This window comes from Globicephala melas, chromosome 15, assembly GCF_963455315.2.
Source record: "Globicephala melas chromosome 15, mGloMel1.2, whole genome shotgun sequence".
Classification (NCBI taxonomy): domain Eukaryota; kingdom Metazoa; phylum Chordata; class Mammalia; order Artiodactyla; family Delphinidae; genus Globicephala; species Globicephala melas.
The window spans coordinates 72,740,749-72,757,626 of record NC_083328.1 but is presented as its reverse complement, the minus strand read 5'-3'; the positions used below and the strand labels follow the sequence as shown (position 1 = coordinate 72,757,626).

General features: G+C 45.5%; 1 protein-coding gene across 5 annotated transcripts in view; it reads right to left on the bottom strand.

Moving 5' to 3' along the window:
- The window catches only part of EYA2 (EYA transcriptional coactivator and phosphatase 2), a 272,328-nt gene that overhangs the window by 131,018 nt on the left and 124,432 nt on the right, over nucleotides 1-16,878 (bottom strand). For all 5 annotated transcript variants that reach the window (XM_060284864.1, XM_060284859.1, XM_060284860.1 and 2 more), the window contains exon 5: nucleotides 16,478-16,594. In XM_060284864.1, coding sequence (XP_060140847.1) covers nucleotides 16,478-16,594 — 117 coding nt within the window. The remainder of the gene's footprint in view (nucleotides 1-16,477; nucleotides 16,595-16,878) is intronic.

Below are 16,878 nucleotides of genomic sequence, written 5' to 3'. Positions count from 1 at the left end.
GCCTAAGGCTGTGTCCTCCCTTCCCTTGCTGCCCACCCCTTAACTATCCATTTCAATCCCCAGCAGAAGGCCCACTGCCCCGGGCTGGGAGCAGACTGCTCCCTTCTTTTATCTCTGACGAGTTGCCATGGCAGGGACTTGTACCTTGAATAACTCTCCATTTTGCGTGTCTGTAGTTTTTTGTTTTTTGGTTCGTTTTTGTTTTCCTTTTCTTACTCCCCTCACCTCCTACCCCTTGACCACAATTATCAGAGAGATTTATTCTGCCACATTTTCAACAGATTTTGCAGACACCGACCTTGGTGTGGGCTCAATTCCAGTTTCACTGACATATCAGAACTAAAAATGAAAGCAAATGACACCAGAGGGACATGTCAAAGCCCTTCTCTGGGTCTCTGTTCCTTCAGGAGTGAAAGGATAAGTTGGGATGATGCTGAAACCATGCGATTGGGACTTGAACCCATGGTCTTTTAAAATTTTTTTCTTTGAATTTATTTTTGGCTGCGTTGGGTCTTCGTTGCTGCGCACGGGCTTTCTCTAGTTGTGGCGAGTGGGGGCTGCTCTTCACTGCGGTGCATGGGCTTCTCACTGCGGTGGCTTCTCTTGTTGCTTCTCTTCTCTAGGCATGCGGGCTTCAGTAGTTGTGGCCCGTGGGCTCTAGAGCGCAGGCTCCAGTAGTTGTGGTGCATGGGCTTAGCTGCTCTGCGGCATGAGGGATCTTCCCAGGCCAGGGCTCGAACCCGTGTCTCCTGCACTGGCAGGCGGATTCTTAACCACTGAGCCACCGGGGAAGCCCCCCATGATCTTTTTAAATTGAGATCACACATCTGGTCTCAGGACTTAATGAATCTCAGGTTCTTGATATCTCATCGCAGAAAGAATTCAGTGAGAGACAAAGTGATAGGTAAGAAGTGGATTTATTTAGAGAGAAACACACTCCACAGAGTGTGGGCCACCTCCGAAGGTGAAAGGCCCTGAAATATGGGGTGATTAGTTTTCATGGGCTGGGTAATTTCATAGGCTAATGAGTGGAAGGATTATTCCAACTATTTTGGGGAAGGGGTGCGGATTTCCAGGAATTGGGCCACCGCCCACTTTTTGGCCTTTTATGGTTAGCCTCGGAACTGTCATGGCACTGGTGGGTATGTCATTTAGCATGCTAATATATTACAATGAGTGTATAATAAGGCTCAAGGTCTACTGGAAGTCAAATCTTCCACCATCTTGGACCTAGTTGGTTCTAACCAGTTTTCGTCATGTCCTATGGCTATGTCATTCTTCTAAAGGTTGTGCCCTGCCCCCTTCCCTCTTGTTTCAATTCTAGAATGTTCTGAACAGAGTCTCTGGGACCTGGTAGGTGTTGTTACAGGCAAGTTCTGTGAATATGGGCTCCAACGTGCCTGCCCTAAAGACCTTGAGGGAGGGGAGAACCTGGGGTGGGGTGGTGGCCGGAGAGACCTTCCTCCTGGTCTCCATGCATCTTTCATGAGCCCCCTATAGTCCACTCACCCCACAGTAGCCGACTGGTCTTTCTAAGATGCAAACCAGATCCCCCTCCCTGTTTAAAAACCCCTGATGGCTTTCTGGTCCTCTCAAGATGAAACCCAAACACCTCCATGTGGCCACAAGGCTCTGCAAGATCTGGCCTCACCCACCTCCGACCTTATCGTCTACCCTCCTGCACTCCAGCCACTGGGCCTCCTGTCTGTCTGGAACACTCATGACCCATGAACACCTTTCTTAATTTCCAGGTACCAGCTCTACTGTCACCTCCTCAGAGACCCGCTGTGCCCACCCCCCAAATTAGACCCTTCTTCCCCAATTTCTCTCCGATAAATCTTCCTGTTTATTTCCTCCAGAGCACTCATCACTGGCGACATGATCTTGTCATTTGCACATTACCTTGCTCACTGTCTCTCACGGACTGAATTGTGACACCCCTCACCCCTACCCTCATTCCTATGTTGAAGTCCCAAACACAATGTTGGGAGATGGGACCTTTCGGGAGGTAGTTAAGGTTAAATGAGGACATAAGGGTGGGGCTCTAATCCAATGGAACTTGTCCTTAAAAGAACAGAGACACCAGAGATCTCTCCTCTCAGGCACGCGAGGAAAGGTCATGTGAGGACACAGAGAGAAGGTCGCCATCTTCAAGCCAGGAAGGGACCTCTCGCCAGAAACAATCTATCAGCGCCTCAGTCTGGGACTCCCCACTCTTCTAGAACTGTGAGCAAATACATTTCTGTTGTTTAAGCCACCCAGACTATGATATTTTGTTAAGGCAGGTAGAGCAGACTAATACAGTGTATCCTCTCCTTGGGATAAAACTTCCATAAAGGCAGGACTCGACTGTTAGCTCAGGGCTGTACCCTGGCCGGCACCTAGCACGCTGCCTGAAGCAGGGCTGGTGCTCATGAATGTTTGTTGAGTGAATGACAGATGGTCTTTCCTGCACATATAGCCACCTCTCCCCACTGCCTGTACTCGCCATTGTGTAAACCAGTGGTTGTCAAGGGCACTGTGGTACCAGTAGGGGTGCTTGGAAATTGCGGGGACACAGTAGCATTTAGTAGGTAGGAGACAGGAGTGCTAGATATTCTGAAATTCATGGACTAGTCCAGGAAAATGAAGGATTTTCCAGGTCCTGCCTGACTTTTGAATATCTGACCAGACAGTCACATAGATGAAGACCTGGCTTTAATGATCTGATCCTACAACACAGGGGTTGGCTAACTACAGTCCCAGGGTCAAATCTAGCTCACCACCTGTTTTTAAATGTAAGATTTTATTGGAAAACAGGCTTGCCCACTTATTTACATATCATGTATGGCTGCTTTCAAGCTATAATGGCAGAGTTACAAGTAATTGGGAGAGAGATCTATGGCCTGCAAAGTCTAAAATAGGTACTACCTGGCCCTTTAACTAAAAAAGTTTGCTAACCCCTGTCTTAGCACATCAGTTCATTTTACCCGTAAATACAAAGGACTTTTTTCCCCTGCGTTTTAACATTCACTAAACTTTGCAGTAATGCTACTATAATGTGTTCAATTGCAACTGTACTGCACTATAATGTGTTCGATTATTCTTAATCGACTATTTGACAATATTCAATTATGCTATGTAGAAAACAAGAAAAAGATATGGGATGCAATTGGAAAATGGGCAGAAGACCTAAATAGACATTTCTCCAAAGAAGACATACAGATGGCCAATAGGCACATGAAAAGATGCTCCACATCACTAATTATTAGAGAAATGCAAATCAAAACTACAATGAGGTATCACCTCACACTGGTCAGAATGGTCATCAATAAAAAGTCTACAAATAACAAATACCGGAGAGAGTGTGGAGAAAAGGGAGCCCTCCTACACTGTTGGCAGGAATGTAAGTTGGTGCAGCCACTATGGAAAATAGTATGGAGCTTCCTCAGAAAACTAAAAATAGAATTACCACGTGATCCAGCAATCCCACTCCTGGGCATATACCCAGACAAAACTATAATTCAAAAAGATACACGCACCCTTACGTTCACAGCAGTACTATTCACAATAGCCAAGACATGGAAACAACCTAAGTGTCCGTTAACAGATGAATGGATAAAGATGATGTGGTACATTTATTCGATGGAATACTACTCAGCCATAAAAAAGAACGAAATAATACCATTTGCAGCAACATGGATGCTGCTAGAGATTACTATCATATTAAGTGAAGTAAGTCAGAAAGAGAAAGACAAATACCATATGATATCACTTATATGTGAAATCTAAAATATGGTACAAATGAACCTATCTACAAAACAGAAACAGACTCACAGACATAGAGAACAGACTTGTGGTTGCCAAGGGGGAGCGGGGAAGGGAGAGGGATGGACTGGGAGTTTGGGGTTGGCAGATGCAAACTATTACATTTAGAATGGATAAACAACAAGGTCCTACTGTATAGCACAGGGAACTATATCCAATCTCCTGGGATAAACCAGAATGGAAGAGAATATAAAAAAGAATGTAGGCGCATAGCACAGGGAGATCAGCTCGGTGCTTTGTGACCGCCTGGAGGGGTGGGATAGGGAGGGTGGGAGGGAGAGAGATGCAAGAGGGAAGAGATATGGGGATATATGTATATGTATAACTGATTCACTTTGTTATAAAGCAGAAACTAACACACCATTGTAAAGCAAAAAAAGAATGTAGGGAATTCCCTGGCAATCCAGTGGTTAGGACTCAGAGCGTCCACTGTCGGGGGTCAAGGGTTTGATCCCTGGCTGGGGAACTATGATCCCGTATGCCTCATGGCACGCACCACCCCACCAAAAAAAACCAAAAACCACTACCAAAGGTAAAAGTATAACTGAGTCACTTTGCTGTACAGCAGAAATTAGCACAACACTGTAAATCAACTATACTTCAATAAAGAAAAAAAAATTCATTTCCCCCCTCCCAAGAAAAAAGAGATAGGATGGATGAAACATAAGAAGCATTATATAAACTTAGGCAAGTAGCTTGTGAGATACGGGCAAAATTCTAAAGATGTGTTAAGAACAGAGAATAAGAAAGTTAGTAACCTTGTATGACGCATTAAAAATAGAATGAACGGAACGTGATAAAAAGGATGGAAGAGACATAAGTGTTACTTATATAGAAAGGAGTGAAAGGAGGAGGTCGACCTTAAACAGTAAGAGGAACCTGTTTCTGCCATCTCTACGCCGACAGTTATGTCAACCCCAAATTGGCCACCCGCTGATGACAACCAGTCTGTGCCACTCCGGCCCCAAGCACCCTCCGCCCTAGAGATACAGCTGAAAGTCACGGCTGCCCATCAGGGCACCCAGAGAGCTACAGTGGAACCAGGCAGATTGCCCGTCTCCCACAGAGCAGCGTGGGCTGACTCTCCAGGTAACCTTCCCCCGATGAGCCCCTCGTTCAGCTTGAATTCCAGTCCCACTGACCACACACACCATCATCAGGAAGGCTGATGGGGCTGAGAGAGAGACAGGACGTACACAGAACCCAGGACCCAGGCCGTGTGGCCCTTCCACCTCCATGTACCCTGTCCTAAATGGGTCAACTCCATCTCTCTCCCCTTGTTTTTCAGTTTAAGTCGATTTAATAAACCATGTTATCTGAGCAACTTAATTTGTTCTATGAGCCTATCCCTATGACCTCTGGGGGAACATGTCCCTGAAGGCCGTCAGTGCTTCAGGGCCCTTTCCCAAGGATGCCACCACTGTCAGTAGAAGGATTGCTGTCCTTTGGTTTGGATTTTTCCAAGGCTTGTCTACTGTCCTGGAACTTCACGTTGCCGACGGCCACACTGCTGGTGACGTCTGGGCTGGCCGTGTAGCCCAGCTTGTCAGCCATGATCTTGTGAGTCTTCACATGGGTCTGTCTGACTATTTCATTATGTCCTCTAGTGGGGTCATGCCTGGGCAATTACATGTTCAAAAATACAGTTTACAAATTACTTTCTTTATTTTACAGTAAGGGCATTCTGCTTGACTTAAAAAGATACATGTAAGTAGGTTAAATTATGTACAAATTAAATTTCAAGAGAGTGAAGGGGGCTTCTAGGACATTTGTTATAAAAAGGGGGCACTGGGTCTGATGGGGTTAGAAACCTGGATGTAAACAGCCCTGGTGTCCAGGCTGCTCTCCACTCAAAGACCTCAACTACCTTCCGAGGGAAACTGGGCTTGAAAATGAAGCTCCTTCCCTGGGCTCCAGAGAGAGACAGACCAGGAGCCTCCTCTCCCTAACGGTCCAGATACCTCCCGTCCACACCCCACAATCAATCCATCAGCAATTCCACACTCAAAATATACCCAGAATCTGACCACTTCTCCCCACCTCCACCTCGACCTGCAAGTCAAGCCTCCATCATCTCTCACCTGAACTACTGCAGTCACTTCCACACTGGTCTCCTGCTTCATTCTTGCCCTTGCAGTCTATTCTCTACGTGGTGGCTGGAGAGAGCTTGTTAAAACTAAGATGTATCTTGTCACTCCCCTGCTCAAAACCCTCCACTGCTCCCCATGTCTGATAGTGAAACCGAGCAGGACCCCGTGGGGCTCCTGGGCACAAAAGCCTTTCTGTGTCCCCCATTCCTTGTTTGTAGGGGACAGACTCCAGCCTCTGTGACCTTTCCTGAGTCCCAAAGGGCAGATTCAAACAGTTGCTAATCAGGGAAGGGAGGGGATGCAGAGACAAGGGAGGAGCAGCCCAGAAACAGTAGTGCAGCCTCAGGGCAGGTTCCTGGTCCCACCTCAAGGGACACACATAACAGTATCTTTTGAGCTCTTTATAGAACTAAAACCCCAATAAATGGAAGAAGTCAGTGTTCTTCATTCCAGAGAAGACCACCCGAGGCCAGATTAAAAGGAACCAGAGAAACTCATGAGACCAGATTAAAGGAGTGCAGGCCCTGCACACACCCTAATCTTATCAGCAATCCCACCCTTAAACCATTGCTATAAAACTCCTCACCAAATCCTCCGGGTTGGGCCACACAGTTCCTGAGGGCAGGAGCCCGCTGTGTTCCCCTTTGCCTGGCAAAACAAAAAAGCTATTCTTTTCTACTTCACCCGAACTTTGTCTCAGAGAGTCCATTCGGTGCCGGTGCACAGAGACTGAGTTTTCAGCATCGGTACTCAGAGCAGAAGCCAAAGTTCTCTCAGTGGTCCCACAGGGCCTTCCTGAGCAGCCCTCCCGTCCCCTCCCCTCCCCTCCCCCCTACTAGTTACCCTCATCCAACTCCAGCAGTAACCAGGTTACGAGTTAGTTTTTAATCACCCCTTAGAATCGCACTGCCCAATATGGCAGCCACCAGCCACATTTATGTTTACATTATAATTAATTAAAAATCAAACAAAACTTAAACTTCAGCTCCTCAGTTGCATCAGCCACATTTCAATGCTCAACAGCCACATGTGGCTAGCAGCTACCACACTGGACAACACAGATAAGAACGTTTCCATCATCACAGAAAGGTCTGTAGGCCAGCGCTGCCTTAGTGCACTGTTGTTTATGAAAAGCCTTCCTGATCCCCAAACTGACTCTCAGTCTCTCCAGCTGTTTTCATCGGTCCCCTCCAGCGGTTTTTGGAGATGTGGGTGACCAAATCAAACTTGTTCTGTGACCAGAGGAAAAGACCATCCATTTAACCTCGATATGTCCTAAATCCAGCAGACTTCAGCTCAAGTGGGACGCAGCAAACCCACCAACACACGTGAAGGTGGCGAGAAGGTAACCAGCAGGGCGGAGGCACTGCACGGCACAGGAGCGCTAACAGGTATCAGAAAACCTCACCCACGTCATCGTGCGCAGAAGAGTTGCTGATTCACACCAGGAAACCTGACCTCAGTCCAGGAACCCGAGGGATGCCAAGCCTGGCTCCGGTCTTGACCAACACAGTGAGACCAGGCAGCCTTAGCCTGCTCAAAACTAGCTGAGCCAGGACAGCCTGAAGGTCGCTGCTGCCCAGAAGAAACAGGGAAGTACCTGACTTCACAGGAGGCCACTGGGTTCCAACTCAGCTATAACCACACCCACCATTCAAATCTTCTGGGGCGTGCCTCACTGGTGAAATAAATCAGAGGTGGGGACCAAAAATAGTGATCTTTCCAGCTCCCCAAGTCATCACTCGGCTTGGAATTTTCTCCTTCCATTCCTGGTCTCACAATCTGTGGTTCAATTAAGAAAATATGGAACCAGATTACAAGACAGAGGCATAGAGAGCAGCCTGATACATGTCTGTCTGCTTCATAAGGTATTTTAAAGAGAGTGTTTAAATCCATTGTCAATATTGAAAAAGAATGAGATTTTTACATTAAAATATAGTTTTGAGGATTATCTTGAAAAATGGAAAGATCTGGCCTCTCTGGGGTCCCATTCTAGTGTAGTAGCAATGAGCTAAAGCTGAAATAACACCCCCCCAACCCCCCACCAAGTCTGATGGGTGTGTACCCTCCAACTGCCACAGCCCTTACCACTCCCTGTAACAGTACGCCCAGCTCACTTCGCTTTTATTTACAAGAATCACATCGGGGAGGAGTTTAATTCACAGAACTGTAGAATCGCTTGAAAAAGAGTAACAATTTGTTTCTGATTTGAGACAGTAGACATTTCATTCCAGGCTGCCATTTGGTTTGTTTTGTTTGTGTGTTTTTGTTGCTCTGACGTTTCTTCTGGTGTTCCCTGCCACATCAAAACAAAGACAAAAACAAAACAAACACCCACAGTCCAACCTCTCAGTCTTTTCATTGATGACGTCTGGATTTCTGAGTCATGGTTACAAAGGCCTTTTGCACTTCAAGGTTATAAAAATTTTGTTCATTCTTGTTCTAGTACTTTTATAGTTTTACTTTTGATGTTTAAACTGTTGATCCATTTGGACTTTTTTCTGGTATATAGTAATAGGAATGGATCTTTTTTCCCCCCTGATGGCTAGCCAGTTGTTCCAGTACCATTCACTGAATACTTCGTCTTTTACCACTGACTTAAGGTGCCATCTGCCCCACGTGCTGAACTTCCTGACATGTTTTGCCTCATTCTGGACTGTACGTTCTCCTCTACTAGTCAACCAGTCTATTCAAATACCTGAACCACACTGTTTTGATTATTGGAGCTCTATGTTTCAATACAGGTATGCTTAGTACCTTACCGCTCTTCTTTGGTACAGTTTTTCAAGTCTAATCTCCTAGTTCACAGAAAAGGAAACACAAAGTGGTCAAAGATCTGAAAAGATGCACAACCTTGTACGACACACCTAGAAATTAGTAGCACGCTGAGATACTGTTTTTCTTGTGTATCAGACTGGCAAAAGCTCCAATGTTAGATTACACTGGGTTGGCAAGACATGCGCTCTCAGACACTGCTGGTGGGAGTTTAAATTGCTAGGATACCTATGGAGGGTAACTTGGAGATATCTACCAAATTTAAATAGGGACTTTCTCCTTGACCCTGAATTCCACTTTTGGGAACCTGCCCATCAGATATACTTGCAGAAAACCAAAATGATATACACATACGGATATTCATAGTCATATTGGTGGTAATTGCAAAAGACTGGAAACACCCAATAACGAACTGGTTAAACCATTTACAGCACACCATTCAACGGAATAATAGGCATCCGTGGAAAGAATGAGGAATCACTTTCTATAGACTGACTTATAAAGTTCCCCAAGGTATATAGCTAACTGAAGAAAGCAAAGTGCAGACAGTGTGTATAGTATGTTACCTATGAAAACAAAAATAGATACAAGTGTTTTTGCTATAATCTGAGAGGCCATACATTGTGCAAAATTGTGCACTAAAATAATGGGGCCTATGGCAAAAAACAGGGTTGAGGCAGATTGCTCAAAAGCAATGCAACTTAGTAACAACAGCATTAACAAAAGCAATAATAATCCCAATAAAAATAATAGCACAGTGAAAAAATAAATAAGTAAATAAGTACTATACAGAGAAGTGTCACATTAAATACAGGACTTCCCCTTAAAAAGGACGTGAACGTATCTTGATGGAAGGGGGTATACAGATGACAGAGGTGTTGAACTATGGAAACAAGGGCAAAATGCACAAAGATTGGTGGAAGCTGCAACATAAGTTCTTCAAAAACAGAGCACATGGCCAAATTGAGGTCAGAGGAAAAATACGGGTCACCAGAGACTGAACTGTATTCCTACAAGGCTTGTTGCCTTTACCTGTGCTATGTATTTTGCATTCAGCTGCTGTTACCATATGTGCTGGGAAAAAATGCCAATGAATCAATGCAGCAGTACCTCCAGTTCTCGCCAAGACTGAGTCCCAGGGACTGGATTTACCCTCCAACAGGAAATAGTTTAAAAACTAGATTGCCAAGACACTGGGCATCAGATATGAAAGACAATGATCCTTGAGAGAGAGGAAACAAGTGGTGACTGTAAGACCATCCCAGTGTGGACAGCTTCCAAGGAGGAGGACCCAGGTGGTACCCACTGATCTCTCTGAATTGAGGAGATGGAGCTGCAAGTCCAGAGAGGCCAAGGTGGTCAGAATTCGCAGAGCAGGGTACCAGAAAAGAGAGGGCTGCACAGAGAGAGCGTGCTGAAGATTTGCAGAGAGTTCCCTGTGACAGTTCACTTGAGAACTGACTAGCACATGCCCGTGAAGAAATTAGTCAAGGCCAGGAGAGAACCACTTGGTAAGATTAGAAGGAACAATCCTCAGAGCTCATAACAGAATTGGGAATAGTTCCTCTTCCCACCAGCCCGACTGGAGAACCTCATAATTCATGGGGCATTGGGAGGAATACTCAGAAAGGTGTGCCTCAGTGCTGGGAAAATCTGCTAGGCAGAGACAGCTCTAGACCAGATGCTGCTCTGCTTCCCCTGAACGAAGCTTAAAGCAAGACTTGAAAGACCCAATCTACTTCTATGTAACAACTGCATCTCGGAGCAAAGCTCAAGAATATTCACAGGAATACAAAGCTATCCAGCACCCAACAAACAAAATTCACAGGTCTGACATCCAATCAAAACTTATCAAACATGCAAAGAAGCAGGAAAATATAACTTATAATGAGGAGAAAAATCAATGGAAACCTCAAAATGACACAGATGACAGAATTAGTACACAAGCACATTAAAACACTACTGTATTCTGTCTGTTCAAGGAGCCAGAGGAGACATTGGACATGCTAAGTAGAGACATGGAAGGTAAAAAAAAGACCCAAATCAAACTTCTAGAGATGAAAACTATGTACAAGATGAAAAAAGAAATGACTGGAGAGTAATTAACAAGCAGATCAGATACTGCAGAAGAAAAGATTAGTGAACTTGAAGACATGGGTTGGGGGGAAATATTTGAATAATGGCCCAAAATTTTCTAAATTTGATAAAAACTATAAACTCACAGCTCTAAGAAGCTCAATGAACACAAAGCACTAGAAGTACGAAGACTCTACACCAAGACCCATGAAAATTAAATTGCTTAAAACCAGTGATAAGGAGAAAATCTTAAAACAAATGAACCAAGATACCTTTGGAGTCATACTGACATCATTTCCTTGTTTATGAATCACATATGAGTTAGTTCTTGTCACAGAACAATGAAATATAATAGACTGTGTTCATGACTGCTTATATTTGCAGAAGGAAATTCTGGATGGGTTCGCGAGAACCTAGTACAGTGGGTTAAGTATTGGGGATTTAGAAGCTGAATGGCTGTTGGATGAGGGTGGCATAGAGATTTCTGTAGATGTTTAAAGTAGATAAATGCATAACCTGCTCAAAAATTAATATAAAGCAGTAATTTTAAGTGTATGTTTTTTTTCTTATTACAAAAGGAAATACATTGGCAGGAAGGGAATTAGGGAATGATGGCTAATGGGCATGGAGTTGCTTTTGGGGGTGATGAAAATGTTGTAGGATTAAGATAGTGGTGATGGTTGCACAACTTTGTGAATACAGTGAAATCACTGAATTTTACACTTTAAAAGGATGAATTTTATGGTATGTGAATTAATCTCATCAAAAAATAAATTAACTAAAATACAGGAAAAAAAGGAATACATGCATGTTCATCATTAAAAAAATTACAGAATCAAAGAATTTTCACACAGGAACGGGCCTAATGGTCATTACATCCAGGGCTTCCCAGTGAGCAGAGAACATTAGTGTGGGCAGAGGGTCCCTGTTCAAGTCTACCTGGGAAAACTGACTACTGAATTCTCTTGGAGAGTCACAAGGTGCATCAGTCTGCAAAGGCTCTGAGAAGTCCTGGAGCGAAGACATCTAACTTCATGCTACACACTGTTTACCAAATGTGTTTGATGTATTTGACAATGACCTTCCCCAACCTCTTTATTTTTCAGTGAGTATTTGTGAGCGCTAGAGCTGTGAAACACAGATCGTGAAAGTTCAGTGACTTGTCCAAAGTCGCACAGCTTGCTGGTACCAGAAATGGTGCTAGATTTCACAAGTCCAGCACAAACTGACCTCAGAGGTCTTGGGCTGAGACCATTAGCTTAGACCCTTCCACTGGACTTTTGGTTTTCCTACACATCCTCGAATCACACGTTTCCATGTTGCTCCTGAATGGCTCACGTTGGGTTCCGAGGTCAGTATTAACAACCCCTGCCTTTGGTAAATACAAAAGTAAATTTCCATAGAAAAAGGCGCTTCCACTGTTTTTAAGGCCCCCCCTTTAATGCAGATTTCACCAGAAGGGGAGTTGATGCTGATGTGGGTGGCTCAGCAGCCTCAAATTGGTATTCCTCTTTTCTCTTACCAAAATTATTTCCTGAAACTAAGAGTTCAGGAAAGAGAAGTGAAGTTGGGAAAAACATAAGACCCTCAAATCTGAAACTAGGATAAAAATAATATTTTACATTTGTAGAGCACTTAGTTTGTGCCAGTGCTGTTCGAAATATTTCACACACATTAACTCATTTAATTATCACGGCACCCCACGCGTAGGTACTACTCATATCCCCATTTTACAGGGGAAGAGACCGAGGTACTAGGAAGTAACTCAGCTCAAAGTCACAAGCTGGTACATGGATTGCACAACTGGGAAGTGAACTCAGTCTGACTTCAGAGTTACTGCTTTTAACTCTCATGTTACAGAAGCAATGCAAGACATAATAAAAAGTACACCCAGCCTTGATGGACCTCATCGGATGTGCCCATGGCCGTTCCATCTAGTCCTCCAACAGCCCCATGGGGTCATCTCTCTTGCTATGATTCCACAGGTGAGGAGAGCAAGGCCCGGAGAAGCCAAGCGCCTCACCCAGGTCATGCCTTGGGACACAGCCTAACTGCAACCGGGTCCAGGGCTCTTAACCCCTCTGGGGCACCAGCAAGTTCTTACACCACACTCTCAAGATGTTTTCTTCTCTTTTTAATCTTTGTGGTCACTTCCGTGAACAGCAGTGTTTTAGCAGGAGAAGCCAAAGGAACAACAACAAAAATCAAACCCATAAGAAATACATTTCAGCTACAAAAACTCCGGGTGAACTTAAAAAAAGAAAATAAACAACCATGAAAAAGCTAAAGGAGCGCCATGAACTTCTCTCTCCTACCTTTCCTGCACATTAGGTGGGGGGCAATGCTATCTAAGCAGATACAGATCTCCAACCAGGGCCTTGTGGCAGGGGGAGACGGCAAGATGGCTCTGCTGAGATGTTTGGAAGTTTCTGAGATCAGGTAGAGGACCTAGGGAGAGGTATCCCAGCTTACTTAATGCTTGATCTGGGACCCTACACAAGCCACTCTGCTGCGGTGCCTCAGTTTACGCATCTGTAAACGATGGAGTGGTCTCTCTCTACTCAGGTTCTTTTTGCTTCTATAAAATGATGATTTTAATTCTTAGAAAGGAAAAGGACTCAGCTCGGCTTCTGAACATGGACCAGTTTTACGCCAAGTCGATACTTTCAGGCCTAAAATTCAGTCTCAATCTCCTTCTTCATTCCCTTCTTTGTCCAAAAAACTAAGCTCAACCAATGTCTTCCATTCTGAAATGCACAGAGAGTAGTTGGAGAGTTTATTTCTCCTCTGGAACAACTTGAAAAAAAAAGTTAATAGGAAGCACATGGGCATGGTGTGTGAGCCTTCTATATGTTTGTGTTTGAAAAAAAAATACTTAAGGAGGAATATGTCAGGCTTGCAAAACGCCTGGGCTGTCTCAAGAGCAGTTTACGGCCATTAGCATTAGACTGAAGGCAGTTAATTGGGACAAAGTCCAGCTGGCATTTGGGCCATGAAGACGATAAGAAAATAACCTGGACTATTCCCGCGGTAGGGTGGGAACAGAGCAGCAGATGTTTTTCCATTTGTGAGGGGCTGATGGGGATGGAGGCGGGTCGTGGGGTCTAGACGAGGGCTCATCCACGGAGGATCATCTTCTAGATGGATCTATGAGAGTGTGGAGGGCAGGGTGGTGTTGGGGTTACGTGCCTGGGCTCTGGAGTGGAACCACCTGTCTTCAAATCCCATTGCCACAGCCATGTGACCTTGGGCAAGCTACTTTACCACGTTGTGCCTCAGTTTTTCCACCTGTAAGATGGGGATAATTACAGAACCTACGTCACAGGGCTCCTGGGAAGATCAAGGGGAATGGTGTATACGCAGAGCTAGGGCGGTATCTGGAGTCCTGAAGGAGTACAGGAAATAGCGCTTGGAGGAAACAGCATAGCCTCTGGAATTCTACTCTGAATCCCAGCTCTCAACACTTATTGGCCCTGGGATCCTTGGGTAAGTCACTTCCCCTCTCTGAGCCTCACGTTCATCATGTGTAAAGCAGAGCTGATGCGGCCCACCTCCTATGGCTGCTGTAAGGACCAGAGGAGAAATAACATATTCTCTATGACCCAGCCCAGGGAGGCCTCCTGCTTCACTTTCCAGTCTCATCTCCCCTACTCTCTACACCCAGATTCATGAGACTCCTTTGGACTCTTTCAACACTGCGAGCCTTTTCCTGCCTCCAGGCATTTGCCCTTGCTGGGCCCTCTGCCTGGGCTGTCCAGTCTCCAGCTACTCACAGGCTGGCTTCTTTCCCTCACTCAGGTCTCCCTAACAACCTGGGTAGCGTCCATCACCACTCCTTTCATCATGGCCCATCACACCACCCTGTTTTGGTCCTTCACACGATTTAGCACAATCTGCAAGGATCGATTTACTTAATTGATCATTGTCTGTCTCCTTAGAAGCCCTGAGGCAGTCAGTTCCATTTCTATAAAAAGAGCTGAAAAAAACTGGTTGAGACTGACCCAAATGCAAGTTCAAGTTCACTGTCTTCACAAGCCTTTATGATCAGGATTGTGTCATAATTCACTCTCCATTTGAGGAGGGGTCACAGCAGCTTATTCCCTTCAGTGGGACTCAGAAAGACCGCCCGGGGAGACAGAGATGACAGCCGAAGCAGAGGAGGCAGGAGGTACCATGGCGAAGAGCAGGCTTTGAGTGAGGATTGGCTCTGGGAATTCACCAGACCCCCAAGAGACTTGATGCAACCTGTTTCCCACTGCACTTGCAATAAAATCTAAGCTCCTTGCCCTGACGCTGGGCAGGTCAGGCATTCCCTCCCTCTATGACGCAGTTTCTCCTCCTATAAAATGGGAATTATGCCAGAACCAACACTTTGGAGTGTCATGAAGGTTGTATGAGATGATTAGCCACCTCTTGTGGCACGTGGTGAGTGCTTGGTCAATGTTAGCTGATGGTGTCATCAACAAACTCCGTTGCAGATCTTTACATGGAAGCTATTCCAAGGTCTGGGCGTTAATGCTCATCACCCCCTTTCTTTTACGTACCCCTAAGATCACTTGCTGTCTCTTCACAATGCTTTTTCCTGAAAGGCTGCCCTTGACATCCATTTAAATTGTTTCCTTAATTAAAAAGACGAAGCCGCAATACCTGCATTTTTTTTTTTTTAAAGAAAAGTAGCATCATGTATTAGCCCACTTCCTTGTCATTGCTCTTTCGGTTTTGCATTTTGCATATTACTTTTTAGACTGTTGGTGGTCATTTTTACCAGCTTTCATGAAGAAAAAAAATACCAGGGTGAGGATCCCCCAAATTACTGCCACCAGCCCTCTGCTCCATGCATCAGCTCCAACATGCTCCCCATGGGGCACCAGAGAAGAGAAGGGGCCTTTGGATGGTAACAGAGTGCAGGTGGGCACAGGAGAACCCAGCAGGCCGGTTTCTTAGGGTATGCGGGGTGGGAGTCACACACTGGAGTTTCTTCCCTTTCTAAGGCTACCCAGTGGGGATGCAGAGCCAGAACTTCCTGCCTGGAATAATAGCTCCTTTACCTACTGTCCAGTATTCCCAACACCAGACATTTCTCTGAGCCCGCAATGGACTTGCCTGTCCCATCACAGTTAAAATCAAAGCCAACACCTTCCCTCAGTCCTCAAGGCCCTGCACGATTCGGTCCTGCTCTCTCCCCAAGGCTCTCTCCTCTCACATGCCCCTGACCCTGCTTCCGCCCCACTGGCTCCTATTCTGCGCCTCGAACACATTAAGACACTTCCTTCCATACAGCTTTTGCAAGGGCTGTTCCCTCTGCCTGGAATGCTCTTCCCATAGGTCTGCACATGGCTGGTTCTGCCTCATACTTTGGGTCTCTGTCCAATGTCACGTCTTCAAAGAGCCTTCCCCGATGACTCTATCTAAAGTTACCTCTCCCACCTCTCCTGACCCCTCAACTATTCGTCACTCTCTATCCGAACACCACTTTTATTTGCTTCATCGCATTCAACACCTCTTACTTGCTGCCTTGTTGATTGTCAGTCTCTCCCTCCTGCCCTGTAATTGCCATGAGGGCAGAAGTCGTATCTCCTCTGTCCACCACTGCAACTCTAGTACTTGAGATAGATCCTGGCACACAGTAGGTTCTCAGTAAAACTGCTAAATAAACGAATGAACAACTGGACACCCAGCTCAGGCAGCGCCTTAGAGACGGCAGGGAGGGGCCGCAGCGCCACACTCACCGTGCATCTGGTAGGTGTACGGGCTCTGTCCAGTGGGGGCGGTGCTGAAGCTGGAGCCATAGCTGAGGAATCCACTCTGGCCAGGGGAATGGTTCAAGCTGTCTTCTGTCTTGATGCCTTGGAAGGAGGAGAGAGAATCACCAGGCACACATAATTAGGATGCTTCCTTGTCACCCGCAGAAGAGCTACTGCGTCAAGACAGCACGTGGTTTTATCAGCTTCCAGACTGGTTGCAAACTGGTGGTTTGTGAGCTTAACTTAGCCTACACACGTGTCTTGCTTGGCCTGTGTATTTTAAAGGAAAATCTGAAATTGGTTGTTTTTGTTTAAAAATCAGGAGATTTCTCCAAAAAATCTAGACTTATGGCTTCTCTTGAGCAACAGGATGACCTAGAAACCTC